The 15,297-nt window shown below is 42.0% G+C and overlaps 1 protein-coding gene across 3 annotated transcripts in view; it reads right to left on the reverse strand.

Moving 5' to 3' along the window:
* Nucleotides 1-2,944: 2,944 nt before the first annotated feature.
* Nucleotides 2,945-15,297, reverse strand: part of golim4a (golgi integral membrane protein 4a) — a 34,356-nt gene continuing 22,003 nt past the window's right edge. For 2 of the 3 annotated variants that reach the window (XM_034224570.1, XM_034224569.1), the window contains 8 exons: nt 14,635-14,838; nt 13,928-14,196; nt 12,983-13,059; nt 12,425-12,501; nt 10,243-10,464; nt 7,754-7,822; nt 7,268-7,363; nt 2,945-5,163 (listed from right to left, as the gene is read on the reverse strand). In XM_034224570.1, coding sequence (XP_034080461.1) covers nt 5,020-5,163; nt 7,268-7,363; nt 7,754-7,822; nt 10,243-10,464; nt 12,425-12,501; nt 12,983-13,059; nt 13,928-14,196; nt 14,635-14,838 — 1,158 coding nt within the window. In that variant the 3' untranslated portion in view covers nt 2,945-5,019. The remainder of the gene's footprint in view (nt 5,164-7,267; nt 7,364-7,753; nt 7,823-10,242; nt 10,465-12,424; nt 12,502-12,982; nt 13,060-13,927; nt 14,197-14,634; nt 14,839-15,297) is intronic. The other variant, XM_034224571.1, reaches the window with a different exon arrangement.

The following is a 15,297-nucleotide window of genomic DNA, read 5'->3' on the forward strand; positions in this document are numbered from 1 at the left end:
GTTTCGCTCTATTTCTGCTCTGTTTTTAACTGAATGTGGTGCAGAACAAAGATTGAATGGTTGTGACGAACTTTGGCTCTGATGGAGGGGAAGTGGAGGAAGGATGATCAGATCGCTGCGTGACTCATCTCCACTCACTCTCATCTCTCAGGACTTTGCTGAGCCAACACTCACACTCTTTCTGCTGCAGACTGCACCAAACACATCGAGAGAGCTTTCTTTATTTTCTTCGAGATTATCTTGTACACTATCGTATGGATTCGAAGATATTTTCCTTGTTGTCGACAACATAATGCCTTCATTTAAAAAAAAAAACTAAATACAGAGGTGTGCTTGTTATTTTCCTGTCAATTCTTTACATGATACGGAATAAGACAAGTAATAGCAAAAATGATAGAAAAATCACGTTAACATAATCATAATTAAATAAAAAATGAAATAATCATAATTAATATTAATAATTAAAATGATAGTATATTTAAAAATTAATAAATTATGAAAAATCATATGAAAAATAATATAAATTAATAAATAGAAAAAAAATACAGAAGAAAATAAATAAAATTAATATTAGAGATGAAAAAGTAACTCTGATAAGATTAGCGATTTCATGTATGAGAGATTAAAGTGTACCTGAGGAACCCAAAGTAATTATTATTTCTCCATGGATGCCTTAGATTTTAATTGGTGTCTTCAGTGTAAATCCGTACAATATGAAAAGAAAAACCGGTCATCCACTTTAGAGCCTTATCAAACATTTAGTGTCCAGACCCCCCCGAGGATAATGGCCTCTGAGTGACTGGGTAATCACCCAGCTGGTCACACACACAGAACATCCCGATTAATCCTCGGCCGCTTGCAGAGCACTCACACTGGCAGGACTTACAGTAAGTCCCTCTCAAAGTGTGGTTCTGAAAAGTGCTTTGGATAAAAGAACAAATCCATACTTTCATACATAACTATTGTCGCTACACCTGATTTACTTTGCAGCAGTCCATGAACGAGCACTAGGTTTCTTTTCCCTCGCAGTGATGCAGAGAAATGTAAGCAGCCGGTATTAGAGACAGTTTCACGCCTCGTTTGTGTGTGTGTCTGTCTGTCTGTCTGTCTGTCTGTCTGTCTGTCTGTCTGTCTGTCTGTCTGTCTGTCTGTCTGTCTGTCTGTCTGTCTGTCTGTCTGTCTGTCTGTCTGTCTGTCTGTCTGTCTGTCTGTGTGTGTGGTGTGTGTGTGTGTGTGTGTGTGTGTGTGTGTGTGTGTGTGTGTGTGTGTGTGTGTGTGTGTGTGTGTGTGTGTGTGTGTGTGTGTGTGTGTGTGTGTGTGTGTGTGTGTGTGTGTGTGTGTGTGTGTGTGTGTGTGTGTGTGTGTGTGTGTGTGTGTGTGTGTGTGTGTGTGTGTGGAGATAGAGGGAAGTCTGCAGCTGAGGAATGAGAGATCATTTCTGCTGCGGAGAGACAACACACAGGACAGGATTTTGTTTTTAATGAAGGAAATCACAATGTTTTGATTATCTTTAGGGCCAGTTTCTAACAGTAATGGAACAGATACTCAGATATTTTTACCTTAACGAGGCTCTCAGTTGTTTCCCTCTCCTGTAATGTGTAATATACAGTAGGTGTTTGTGCATGTCAATGGTCTGCAAAGGCTAACATCCCAAAGTTCCACTCCAACACATTGTACGTGATAAGGGACAGGACATCTCTAAGCGGTTGACCAATCACAACAGAGCCGGCCAGCTAACCAATCAGAGCAGACTGGGCTTTGGTTTCAGACAGAGGGTGAAAAGAGGTGCTGCAGCACAGGCAGTATGAGAACAATAAAGACCTTTCTTAACATTAAAGCATGGAGACATGTCACAGTAGAGACACAACATACAAATTGAAGTACAAGTACCTTAAATGTGTACTTAAGTGCTTCACTTCAGTACATGTACTTGCCCCCACTGTCTCCACCACTGTGCCAGATAAATGAGAGAGTTGATCTTCCCAAAAATGATGGGTGAAAAATAAAAAAGCACTTCCTTTCATAGCTCAGAGCTTTCCAGTAAATCTTGCGCTGGTGTTAAAAAGGATATTTTAAATATATACATTAAAATGTGTGGCAGCCGTGTGGGCATGCGTCTCAATATAGACTCTGGGCTTAACATGATTCATGCCTGGTAATTTACCCATGAAATGATGACTAAAAAGTGAGGAGGAGTTATCATCTCGCTGCCATTGCTTTTCACTTTTCAAATGTGTGTGTGGCCTAACATTACTATCCTTGTGGGGACCTAAATCTGTTTACACAGTCACGTGTGGGGACTGGCTTCCCTTATGGGGACAAAATGGAGGTCCCCATAATCATTGGGAATCATTAATTTTAGGGTGAAGACTTGGTTAGGTTTAGGCATGTTTTGGTTATGGTTAAGGGTTAGGATAAGTCTCCAGGAAATGCATGTAAGTCAATGCAATGTCCCCTGAAGTAATGTATACATGGTAAGTGTGTGTGTGTGTGTGTGTGTGTGTGTGTGTGTGTGGCCTTCAGTAATGAGACACCTGTTACTCCTGCAGCATCCCACATCCCTCTAGAGAGATCAACAACAGCAGAGGGATGATGACAGGGGCAAAGAAGCAAAGAAAGAGAAAGGGGTAAATGGAGGGAAAGGAGAGAGGGGTGTTGACAGGAAGTGAGTGTCAGGAATAGAGTCTGAGAGGAGGAGGGATGATTTGATTGAGACTGTGTGCCGGGGACAAATGTTGTTCATTAGAGGTAATTGTCTTTCCCAGCCGACCCACTATCATTTGATTTTTATTTCATCCTGATTTGTCGGTTCATTTCCCGTGTGAGCGAGTTCACACACAATCTGCTCACCTTGCAGTTCCCAACGCTGAAGCACGGGAAAAGGAAGAAAGTAAACTACTTGTCAATAAACCTGACTGATTCAGATCACACAACACAATCTCAATGACTTTTAAAATCATTTGACCTCTTTATTTCACACATTCAGGTGGCAGACATGGTTCAACACAATCAAAATCACACTTTTTTGTATCAAATATAACTGGTGGAAAAATGTAAAAATGTTCAGCATTTGTTTTCTTATACATTGTACAGCAGACTAAACGAGTTGGCAGTAAATCAATTGCTTATCTATCCTGTTGAAATGATTTTCCCATAGTGAAATGACTAAAAGATCTAGTTGAGGTTTCCAAGAATTAAAGGCACATGTCAGTGTGACTCTTTCAGCACATAAGAAATATTTTAGGCTGGCGTTTTGCAGAAATATCCAGTGAAAAAAACTCCTGTTATCTCGCTTCGTTGGTATCGTTGGTAAAAGCCATGCAAACGTGCGATGCAGCTTCAGAAACGATGCAAATAAAAAAAGGCAAATGTGCCAAAACACATGCTGATAAAGAAACATATTTACATGTTTCTTTATTAGCATGAAAACATGTGAAAACACATTGGGGAGGAGTGGCGCAGTGGGCTGTGCGTTTGATCATCAGATCAAGGGGGCGTTGGGGAACTCCAGTTCGAAACCCGCCACTGCGTCAGGCCGTTGTGTCCTTGGGCAATACACTTCAACCGAATTTGCTCCTGTGGGTAATGTCCACAGTTCATGTATGATATTAATGTGTACTTGTAAAGCGCCTCGATGACTTTGAGGTGTGAAGATGGGCGGTGTGGCGCAGTGGTCTGTGCATTGATCATCAGATCAAGGGGGCGAAACCCGCCGCCGCTGCGTCTGTAAAGCCGTTGTGTCCATGGGCAAGACACTTCACCTGAATTTGCTCCTGTGGGTATTGTCCACAGTACATGTATGTCTGATATGTATCTGTAAAGCGCTTTGGGTCATGGAAAAAGTGCTATGATAAATATAAGGAATTATTATGTCCAGCTTTTACAAAAAGCGCTGCATGAACAAAACAATGTAGGAAGCTCAATGGAAACTGTGACACTAAAAAGTGATGCACACAGCTGGGACTGGAGCGCTTGTTGACATTTGGGGATTATAAAGTTGTCCAATTAAGAAACAGACAACTCTGTTGGCAGAGTTGTCTGTTTCTTAATTGTAAGTGTTTTGTCAGTATATTTGAAATGACTAGGTTAGCTACATTAGCTAGCTAGCTTACAGCAGTTCTGCAATAATATCAGAAGGAATCATCCGATCACAATGTTCAAATAAAACATCAATAAAACATTTTAGGTAACTTTCCAACAACAGTGACAGTTGGCCAACTTGACAATCCCTGAACTTCACCAAGCGCTCCGGTCCGAGCTGTGTGCGTCACTTTTTAGTGTCCCCTTGTTTCCGTTGTGTTTTGAGCTTCTTGCAGCGCTTTTAGTAAACACTGCGCATGTGTCGTCAAGTCGGTGAAGATGTTTCGTCACTTGTGTTTTAGCACATTTGTGTTTTGTTTTTTCGCATAGTTTCTGAAACTTCAGCGCATTTCTCCTCATGGAAGTGTTTTGGGACGTTCTAGCGTGTTGGCCCTTGTCGGCCACCGTACATTATGACACAAAGTGTTCAGTCAGGAAAATAAAAAATAAATGTTGCACCCTTTTTTTCTGATTGTCGGAGTTGTTGCGATCAAAAATAAATAACAGCGATTGGAATGTGAGTTGTAAATACAAATGTGAGATCTACAAAGATTGTTTTCATAAAAACATACCTAAAAAAAAATGCAAGTAACATAATTTATCTTTGTTTTCTTTACAAATATTCAAAGACAGGACATGACGGAAATACATTCTCTGCCTCGAAAACCAGGCAGGCGATCAGGCGTAGACAGAAAAGCAAACGAATAAAAAATATATATAAAGTATACATCCCAGTTCTGCTCCACAAAGCCTGTCCATTTCCACAGTGTTAGCTGCTCAGTTCCACCCCCAGTGTTTGGAGTAACATCCCATCTTCCAGGCGCAACAGCCACATTTTCCTTATTGGAATTCCGAACGGATGGGTGTGTTTGTATTCCTTTGGGAAACGGAGAAAGAAAGACCCGGAAAAAAGGCACTGCAACTGGTTTAAAGTCTGCGTCACATCTCTGCCCTCCGATTGGTTCCCTTGTTCCGACCGTCCTCGTCCTCCTCTTCCTCTTCGTAGTTCTCTTCCCCGTTATGTTCTGCGTCTTTCCTGTGACCGCCCTCCTGTCTCGGTCCCTCCTGATGTTTTACTTCATCCTGAAAGAAATTACAAATCAAACTTTATTTATACAAAAGGCAACACAATGTGCTTTACAATCCAAAAACATACACAGAGAACAACAATGTAAATTAAAACAACTATACTAATACCTGAATACCCCTCTTCGAACACTTAAGAAAACAACTGGACTGAATAAGAATAACTATATTTATTAAAAGTAACAAATGTTTGAATAAATAGGAATAAAATAAAAATACATTAAAAATAAGACTTAAAGGTGGGGTAGGTAATTTTGGAGAAACCAGCTGGAGTGGCTAGAATTTGAAAATACACAGCTGGAAAAAATCTGCCACTTCCTTACAGAGCCCCTCCTCCAACACACACGAACGCGCACATGACCAATGAGGGCACGAGATAAGTTTGTGCACAGATGGAAGGCTGACAGGCAGTTAGGCCATCCAGTTACTTTAGCCGGGCCGGCTCATGATTGGTCGTGCTTTTTACAGTACCACAGCTTCTACAGATGAAATATTTGTATGTATTTATTGTCAAAGCATTTAATATATTCATTGCTATCGGGATGTTAAGAGTATTCTATGGAATATAACAAAAAAGTGTTTCTCGAGCCGGTTTCTCAAACTTACCTACCCCACCTTTAAATAAGATTAAAATATAAATAAAACAAGAATAAAATCATACAATTTGAATAAAACAAGAATAAAACGTAGAATAATATAATGAATTAAGAATAAATACAATTCCATTAATATCCAAATTAAAAAGTTGGGAGTTGAATTTAATTTAATGTAATAAATAGTCTTAAAAAATGTTTTACTTCCATTCACTGAGCCTCCCTTCAAATTGATTTCCTTTAAAGGCCTCAGGTCCAGAGGATTGTAACTCAGTTGTATATAAAGTGGAGCAGTGTATTGTGCGGAGGCTGAACTGAAACACCTCTGCCTGCAGCGGCGGATGAATGAAGCTGAGTGAAGAGAGAGCTCCACTGAGCTCAGATTACACAGAAACATTAGTGCGTTCACTCAGTGGCTGAGAGGTGGAGGATCGACGTGAAGTACAGATCCTAGAGATTGTTCCTATTCTTTAAGAGTTAATAATTTCTTCAAAAAAAGGACAGTGCACATTAAAACATTATTATAACAATTAAATATGAAAGAAATATCAAGACCAGCCTAGAGAACCATATCCATTTAACAACGTGTGTGTTCTCATTCGGACATATTTCTTCTTCTTCCTACAAGTTGAAAATGAAGGTGGTGACCCGACACCCGGACAGACTCTACACCTGATCTCCCTCATTTACCAGCGGCAAGGCTGAAGTGTCTCACACACACACACACACACACACACACACACACACACACACACACACACACACACACACACACACACACACACACACACACACACACACACACACACACACACACACACACACACACACACACACACACACACACACACACACACACACACACACACACACACACACACACACACACACACACACACACACACACACACACACACACACACACACACACACACACACACACACACACACACACACACACACACACACACACACACACACACACACACACACACACACACACACACACACACACACATTACATTGACTTACATGCATTTCCTGGAGACTTATCCTAACCTTAACCATAACCACCACATGCATAATCCTAAACCTAACCAAATCTTCACCCTAAAATTGATGATTCCCCTCATGGGGACCTCCAATTTGTCCCCATAAGGGAGGCGAGTCCCCACACGTGACTGTGTAAACAGATTTAGGTCCCCACAAGTATAGTAATGCTAGGCCACACACATACACACACACACGATGCATCACTGTGAAAGTAAATGACTTTCCAGGTGTGACTCAGAAAAACCCTAACTAATTAAATTGATGTGTTTTTAGCAGTATGTAGTGGTATAAAAGATTCTCAACTTCTACATATGACCGTCATTCATCCACTATAATACACATGCACCACTCGGACACTTTAACAGAACATGTTCAATGATCTTTGAGCCATTCCCGGTTCAGGTTAAAAGGATTAAGTGCAGTGAATTGAGGAAAAATAAAGAAGAAGACCCCACCTGTTCTATGTTGTCCTCATTATACGGTTCCTCTCCTTCCTCCTCCACCTCCTCCTCCTCCTCTCTCTTCTGACCTACAGCTATGTCCTCCTGAACCTTTAGGACACCGACAATGAGAGAAGAAAATGATTAAAGTTCATTTAACAATGCGTGTTCCTCTAGGCCCTTTTTTCTCCCTTATATATGTTTTACAATTGTACTATGTTCAAAAGAGATAATCAGAGAACACAAGGAAAATCTTTATACATAATTTCTCTTCCAGCCCTGCCCTCTCTAACATCTCAGTTAATGAGCCATTGGATCATTTTAATTCAGAAATGTCAAAAAACGTTGGGGGCAATTGTGTATTGTAAGGAAATATCATGGAGAAAGGCTGTGACCGTGAGAACAGAAAAAAGAGAGTGTCGAACAAACAAGGACATTTTCACCTCGCTGGCATCCCTAAACTTTACTCAATTTGTAAAAATGAGCATGAGAGATACACACCTCGTCCTCTACTTCCTCCTGGTACTGGTCGTCCAGCGTGTCTTCCTGTTGATCTGGGTTTCCAGCGATCTGAACACACACAAAATCACACAAGTTAAAACAATACATAAAGATCTTATATTGTCTAGATCCTGTGGTGACTAGGGTTGCAAAGGGGCGGAAAGTTTCCATGGGAAGTTAAACTGGGGAATTTTGGAAATATTCGATGCAAAATTAAACAAAAACATGACATTTCAACAGATTTTTATTTTATTGAACAATTATTTGTTTCATTGAAGAACGAAAACAGGAATGTTGAGTTAAATATTACTCATCTGTGCATGTGATGGAGGAATGCACAGTGCCTGTAGGGGGTGTGGTCTCAATAGCCATGCAGTAAGCAGTGTGCTATGGCATGGATATTCAAGTGTACTTGACTGGCATCTGTTTGTTTTAGTCAAGATTATGCTAAAATACTTTCCCCAACTATATTTAAGTTCCCTATGAAGAGCCAACCTTACATTTTGAAAATTCCCAGTTTATTCCCATAAATTCCCGTGGAAAGTTTCCATCTTTGAAAATTCCCGGAATTTTGCAACCCTAGTGATGACTTCCTCTCAAGTTCCTAAACTCTCACTGTCTCCATCCCAAACTCTAACCTTAAGCAATATCAGAACTCGACCGGTAAACCTGTGTATTTGATTCAAGTTTTAGCGTTTCAAAGGTTTTTTTTGTGTCATATTTTTTTGCACAGTAGCTACAGAATAGTCCTAGTCTCCGAAAGTGCAACACACAATATACTTCAGATATAAAAAGATACACTTAAAGGTAGGGTAGGTAAGAATGGAGAAACCAGCTCGAGTGCGCTAGAATTTGAAAATACACAACCGGAACAAATCTGCCCCTTCCTTCAGACTTCCTTACAGAGCCCCTCCTCCAACACACACGAACGCGCACATGACCAATGAGGGCACGAGATAAGTTTGTGCACAGATGGAAGGCTGACAGGCAGGTAGGCCATCCAGTTATTTTAGCCGGGCCGGCTCAGATGATTGGTCGTGCTTTTTACAGCACTACGGCTTCCACAGATGATATATTTGTATGTATTTTTTGTCAAAGCATTTAATATATTCATTGCTATCGGGATGTTAAGAGCATTCCATGGAATATAACAAAAAGTGTTTCTGAAGTGAATTACCTTCCCCACCTTTAAGATTGGAGAAAATAAATCATAAATAGTGTCGTAAAAATGCAAGTAGATCTGTTATAGTTTCTGTGTATTTGACCGTTTGGTCCCTAACGGAGCGTCCACACAGCAGCGTGCGTTGACGCTTGGAGGTGGGCGTATCTGAAGCTTGGGGATTTTTTGCGAGCAACACGACCAACAACCAATCACATGAATCTCCCGCCCCCGACATACAAAGCAATAGCAATGTTAAAACGAAGTAAACTGGATATAAAATCCCCAAACAGGCGAAAACCTACCAGATTCACCCACTGTCTCTGCCACCTCCCTCCATGCCTCGCTCCTCCGGTTTGTATCCCGGTAGATGAACAGAGACTGATCATACAGCACCGGGTGATTCTCTACCGCTATAATGAATTTTCCCTCAATTTTTTTGAATATGAGGAAATGACCTGCGTAGTCTCTCCCAGCATACACGCGGTTTGATTGGCTAGTGCTTGTACTGGCAGATTTGCATAAACGGGATTTCATTGGCTGACGCCTCCGTCGAGGCGTCAAAAGTTGAACATTGCTCAACTTTTGACGCCAGCTACGCCAGCAACGCTCCACGTCGCTTCCCAAAATGCAGTTCGGCTAAAAGTGACGTCACCCCATTCAAAGTGAATGGGCAGAAGCGTTGGAAGCATCAACGCACGCCGCTGTGTGGACGGGCCGTAACGGAGCGTCCACACAGCAGCGTGCGTTGACGCTTAGCGGTGGGCGTATCTGAAGCTTGGGGATTTTTTGCGAGCAACACGACCAACAACCAATCACATGAATCTCCCGCCCCCGACATACAAGCAATAGCAATGTTAAAACGAAGTAAACTGGATATAAAATCCCCAAACAGGCGAAAACCTACCAGTTTCACCCACTGTCTCTGCCACCTCCCTCCATGCCTCGCTCCTCCGGTTTGTATCCCGGTAGATGAACAGAGACTGATCATACAGCACCGGGTGATTCACTACCGCTACAATGAATTTTCCCTCCATTTTTTTGAATATGAGGAAATGACCTGCGTAGTCTCTCCCAGCATACACGCGATTTGATTGGCTAGCGATTGTACTGGCAGATTTGAATAAACGGGATTTCATTGGCTGACGCCTCCGTCGAGGCGTCAAAAGTTGAACATTGCTCAACTTTTGACGCGAGCAACGCCAGCAATGCTCCACGTCGCTTCCCAAAATGCAGTTCGGCCAAAAGTGACGTCACCCCATTCAAAGTGAATGGGCAGAAGCGTTGGAAGCTTCAACGCACGCCGCTGTGTGGACGGGCTGTAACTCACCACCAGCTCCTCCTCCACAGCAGGTGGTCCGGGGCCCGGTCGTGTGTCAGGCTTGTGATTGGCTGGCGCCTCCTCCTCCTCCTCTTCCTCCTCATCCACCACCACCTCCTCCTCCTCTCCTGCGACCTTGTGCTGCTGCGGCTCCGGATTTTCGTCGGCCTCCTCGAACTCGTCCTCTCCTTGATTGTTGGGGTCGTCCTCGGGGGGCAGATCACCAGCACCCTGCAGCAAAACGCAGATTAATCACATTAACACATTTGACCCAAAGGTGCTCTTGTTAATCCAGCGTGGATGAAACAACTGAAGTTTCTCTGATGCCCAGTTAGATTCGAAGAGGAAAACCTGTCTTGTGGTTTACGTCTGAAACCAGGTACGCAATACAAGGATATCCAACGTTTAAAAAGAATGACATGACTTCATTACTTCATCCACAGGTTTGAAGGAATCCGGCGCAGTGCAAATGATAAATGCCCCCGACATTGATTACAAGTAAAGAGGAAAGTATTTTTTTACGAGTTGTGCAACAGTGTCATGCATCGTGAATCACATGGTAGTGAAAAGAACAAGAAAGCAGAGGAATCATCACCAGAGACATGTGTTACACTGACTGGAGACCACTGGACATCAGGAAGAACCATGGCTGAAGTCGAATAGTCCATTTAGTTTAGGAACCTTCCTAACGGAGTGAAATGACCCGGAAGTCCCTCAGTGGCAGCCATGATAAGTGCTGTTCGAATTCTCTAGATGAAAGGAAAGGAGGTTTCAAACTACCTTTATAACCTCCTTTAGCTTAGGAACCACTGGACCTCCCTTGACGAAAGGAGAGGAGAAAATGCTGCCCCACAATGCCTTGCCGCCGCAGCATTTGCCGTCACTCAACAGTCGGCCGTTCACGGAAACAACCGATTATGACCGAGAAATTCTATCATGAAAGTTACGGTGCTTATTAAGCATTTTAAAACGTATGTGGTAAGTTGCCAAAGTGCTTTGTTTTGAACGTTCATCAGTATTATAATCAAAAAGAGAAATATGAACGTTAGTTTTTACTGAAATGATCAAATAAAGTCAACATTTCACTGAGCTGTGTGGGGTTGTTCAACTTTTAAAAGATGTTTGAATGGTGATATACACAGTGATAGATGTTAAGGACTAACGTTTATAATAAATACATTTGTATTGATTTTAAGATCTTTTCATACAATCATACGTATTGGGATCATTTGTATTAATGTGGACCGGAGGGAGAGGGTGACGAGCATAAGTTTCACTTTCCTTTTTTATTTCAATTTCAACTTTGGTCATGAAGAATATGTTTCTCTGTTGTCCGTTCATAAAGCATAAAGCAACAGCATCAGAGCACGGTGCAGAGTCTCTAGATGAGTCCCTCGTTCTTATTAAACATCCATGTTGTAGTCCGCTGTATAGAAAACTGTAGTTTCCATAGTTTCCCCACAGCAGCAGACGCACATTCATGACGTCCGCTGGCGCATCATAAACACGTCGGATAGTGAAAGTGCAATCGGATTCTCTAAAGTACCGCAGTCTCTTCTCATAAGACCTTTTGAATTCTCCTATCCACTTTCCCTTAACCCCGTGACGTTTCACTCAGAGGTCAAGGAATAGGAGATAGGGTTAGAATTTAGGAGCTGATTTTTGGATTATCCGACCGCAACCCATGACTACCTCCAGCATAACTACCCACAATGCACTGGTTCTCTAGGTGTGCTGAAAACAGGGGAAAAGCATTGACGTTTTCTTAGTAGATATTTCTATTATAAAGTATTCTAATTCATTCAGGGTTTTTTAAAACTGTGTCCTCTTCAAGTATTTTGTTCTACTTTTGATATTGGTATATATTTACTGTTTTTGTTTACTTTTTTTCTATTTGGAATCACAGTAGAGGCACAAAATACTAATATGACCCTGAACATGAGCACACTATGTCCTCTTTAATTGCCTGGCTGGTACTCAGAAGCTTGAACAGATGACTGTTGACAGATGAGTGGAAGATGGATGAGGGGAGGATATAAGGGGAGAATGGATGTGTGGACGGACGGCTGAATGGACGTATGACATGTGATACACTGCTGTGAATGTGAACAGTGGAGGGGTAGAAAGGACAGATGATGAAGACGAAACGTGTGTTGAGAGATGAGGAAGAGCGGGATGGAAAGACAGTCACCTGATGTGGAGGCCCGTTGTGATCCACTTCCTGATTCTCCTCCTCCTCCTCCTCCTCCTCATGTAACATCGCAGTGTCTGTTAACACACACACACACATATATATCACACACAAACAGCTGCTACTGAGAACTGTCCTGATTACAGATACATCATTAAATGGACTAATGGATGTCAGTTGACAGGAAATTAATCGACACTATTTCGATAGTCGATTATTCCCAATAATAACGTTTGATGCACAAAGGGCAGAAAATGCCGTTTTTATCCTCTCAAATATTGAGATGTTCAGCTTTCCCTCAACACCATGTTGGAATGAATAGCTTTGAGTTTTAGAAAACAAAACAACGGGACATTTAATCAGCTTGGACTTTTTTTTACTATTTCTTATATTTTATAGACCAAACAACTAATCTTCAATGCAGTTGGCAGATGCAGCCCTCCGGCTTATACAGTAATAACATATAAATAATGTAAATATTTTATGCTCTATTGCTTTATATTGCATTGACAAACTCAGTGGGTTTTTTTATACTGGTAATCCTCCTCTTCCTCTCACCTTCTTCATCATCAGTGTGCTGCACGTCTTCTCCTTGAACGATATCATTGTCCATATTCTCGTACTCGTTCCTCTTCCTACATCAAAACAGAGAGAAAAGAGATTTTCACGTTTTGTTCTACGACATGAAATACGTCAGTAAATTCCCCACTGGTGAACTCCTAAGCTTCTAGGTGTCGTAAAAAAGTGACTTGATAAACTACTAAATGTCATCAGGCTTAATATTATCCGCATTTAGCTTAGCGGCTTTGATGCGCAGCCATGTGACCGTGATGTAGTTCCTTTAGCCGGATGTTCGCTTTTTACTTCTGGCGATTGCATTTACAGTGCTGTTATTATTAAGATTATCCTGCCGATTAATGCTGTGTAGCCATGTGACCGTGATGTAGTTCCTTTACAGGCTTTTTACTTGCATTTGATTGATTTACGCTTCAAAAATCATAAAGTGGTGTTGATACAGTATGTGGAGATTATCCTGAAACGTGTGTTTGCCACAGAGTTTCTATTCTGCAATATTCCAGAATCCAATGGATCTCATGAAGCTAACTTCCTGAGGTCCATAATCCAACATCAGTGCTCCACTCTTCAGAATCAGAAACAGCTTTATTACCAGGTAGGTTGACACGTACGGGGAATTTGACCTGATGTCACGGTGCATAGATAAAAGTAAAGCAAAACAAAAATATTCCAGAATCCAATGGATCTCATGAAGCTAACTTCCTGAGGTCCATAATCCAACATCAGTGCTCCACTCTTCAGAATCAGAATCAAAAACAGCTTTATTAACAGGTAGGTTGACACGTACGGGGAATTTGACCTGATGTCACGGTGCATAGATAAAAGTAAAGCAAAACAAAAATATAAAAAATACAACATATTTACATTGAAATGGAATAAAACGGAATAAAATATGGAATAGACTCCTGCTCTGCTGTGACCTCTGACCTGTGTTGCTCGTCCCTCAGCAGCTGCTCCCTCTGGTCGGCCTCCCTGTGGTGCAGCTGCTCTTTCTCCTGCTCCTGCTTCAGCCTCTGCTCTCTGTCCTGCAGCACCTTGTCCCTCTGAAGCTGCAGGGCCCCCTGACGCAGCTGGATCTGCCTGCGCTCCTTGGCCCGCTGAGCCTCCAGGCGCTGCTGCTCCTGCTGCTGCTCGTAGGCCGACTTCACGGGCTCCACCTGGGCGTGGGCCTCCTGATGCAGCTCCGCCTGGGGACCCTGTGAGAAGACAGATAAAAAAAGAGCCAACCATTTATGTTTATTGTTAGCATGTCAGTTTATTTAGTTTAAATGTATACTGCAATATTATTTTTGAACACTTGGTGGCGGGGATTAGCAGCACAGGATGTATAAATGGTTTCATAGGTGACGCGGAAAGGGACAGGAAGAACGAGAGCAAACTAATCAGCTGCTAGATGCTCACAGCTACTACAACTCACTTATCAATCTTGGTTTTGTACAAACTCTTCAAAAAATACCAAATCAACGACCGTAAATTCATCTGTTTTTATCTGCGTAAAGATCACTCTCACCCCTCACCTGTGTAATAATGGCAACCTGGAATACAGGACATTCGACCTCATTACACATAGAGTTGCTGGTCATTTGGGACATATGGTGTACATATAGATTTGGTATAGTTGATGTTAAACTGACCGGCTGCTGTCCGTCTCGCTGCAGGGCGTTCTCGTCCGGCTGCTCCTCCTCTTCCTCCTGCTGCTCCTCCTGCGGTTGGTCGGGATCCTCCTCCAGCTTCTGAGGCTGTCCGGCCTGAGCCATCTCCTCCTCCGCCAGCTCCCTCTTCCTCTCTGCCTCCCCCTCCCTGTCCTCCTCCTTCTCTGACAAGGGGCTGTGAGTTAACTGAGGACAGAGCAACAGGAGGAAGCGTCAGATGTGTGTGTTTATAACCAGTGGTGGGAAGTAGTGGAGTAGAAATACTTCGTTACTGTACTTAAGTACATGTTTCTGGTGTCAGTACTTTACTCCACTACTTATTTTTCTATCGACTTTTTACTTTGACTTCTTACATGTTTAACACAAATACCTGTACTTTCTACTTCTTACATGTTGAACACAAATACCTGTACTTTCTACTCCTTACATGTTGAACACAAATACCTGTACTTTCTACTTCTCACATATTGAACACAAATACCTGTACTTTCTACTTCTCACATGTTGAACACAAATACCTGTACTTTCTACTTCTCACATTTTCCAAACAGCTGGTTCCTTTAGTCTGAATGTGTGTTTGGTGGCGTGATCATTATTATTTAGAGTCATTGCGTGCCTATTGATTTGAACACGATCCGTGTATCC

Source organism: Gymnodraco acuticeps, unplaced genomic scaffold (assembly GCF_902827175.1).
Source record: "Gymnodraco acuticeps unplaced genomic scaffold, fGymAcu1.1, whole genome shotgun sequence".
Taxonomy (NCBI): domain Eukaryota; kingdom Metazoa; phylum Chordata; class Actinopteri; order Perciformes; family Bathydraconidae; genus Gymnodraco; species Gymnodraco acuticeps.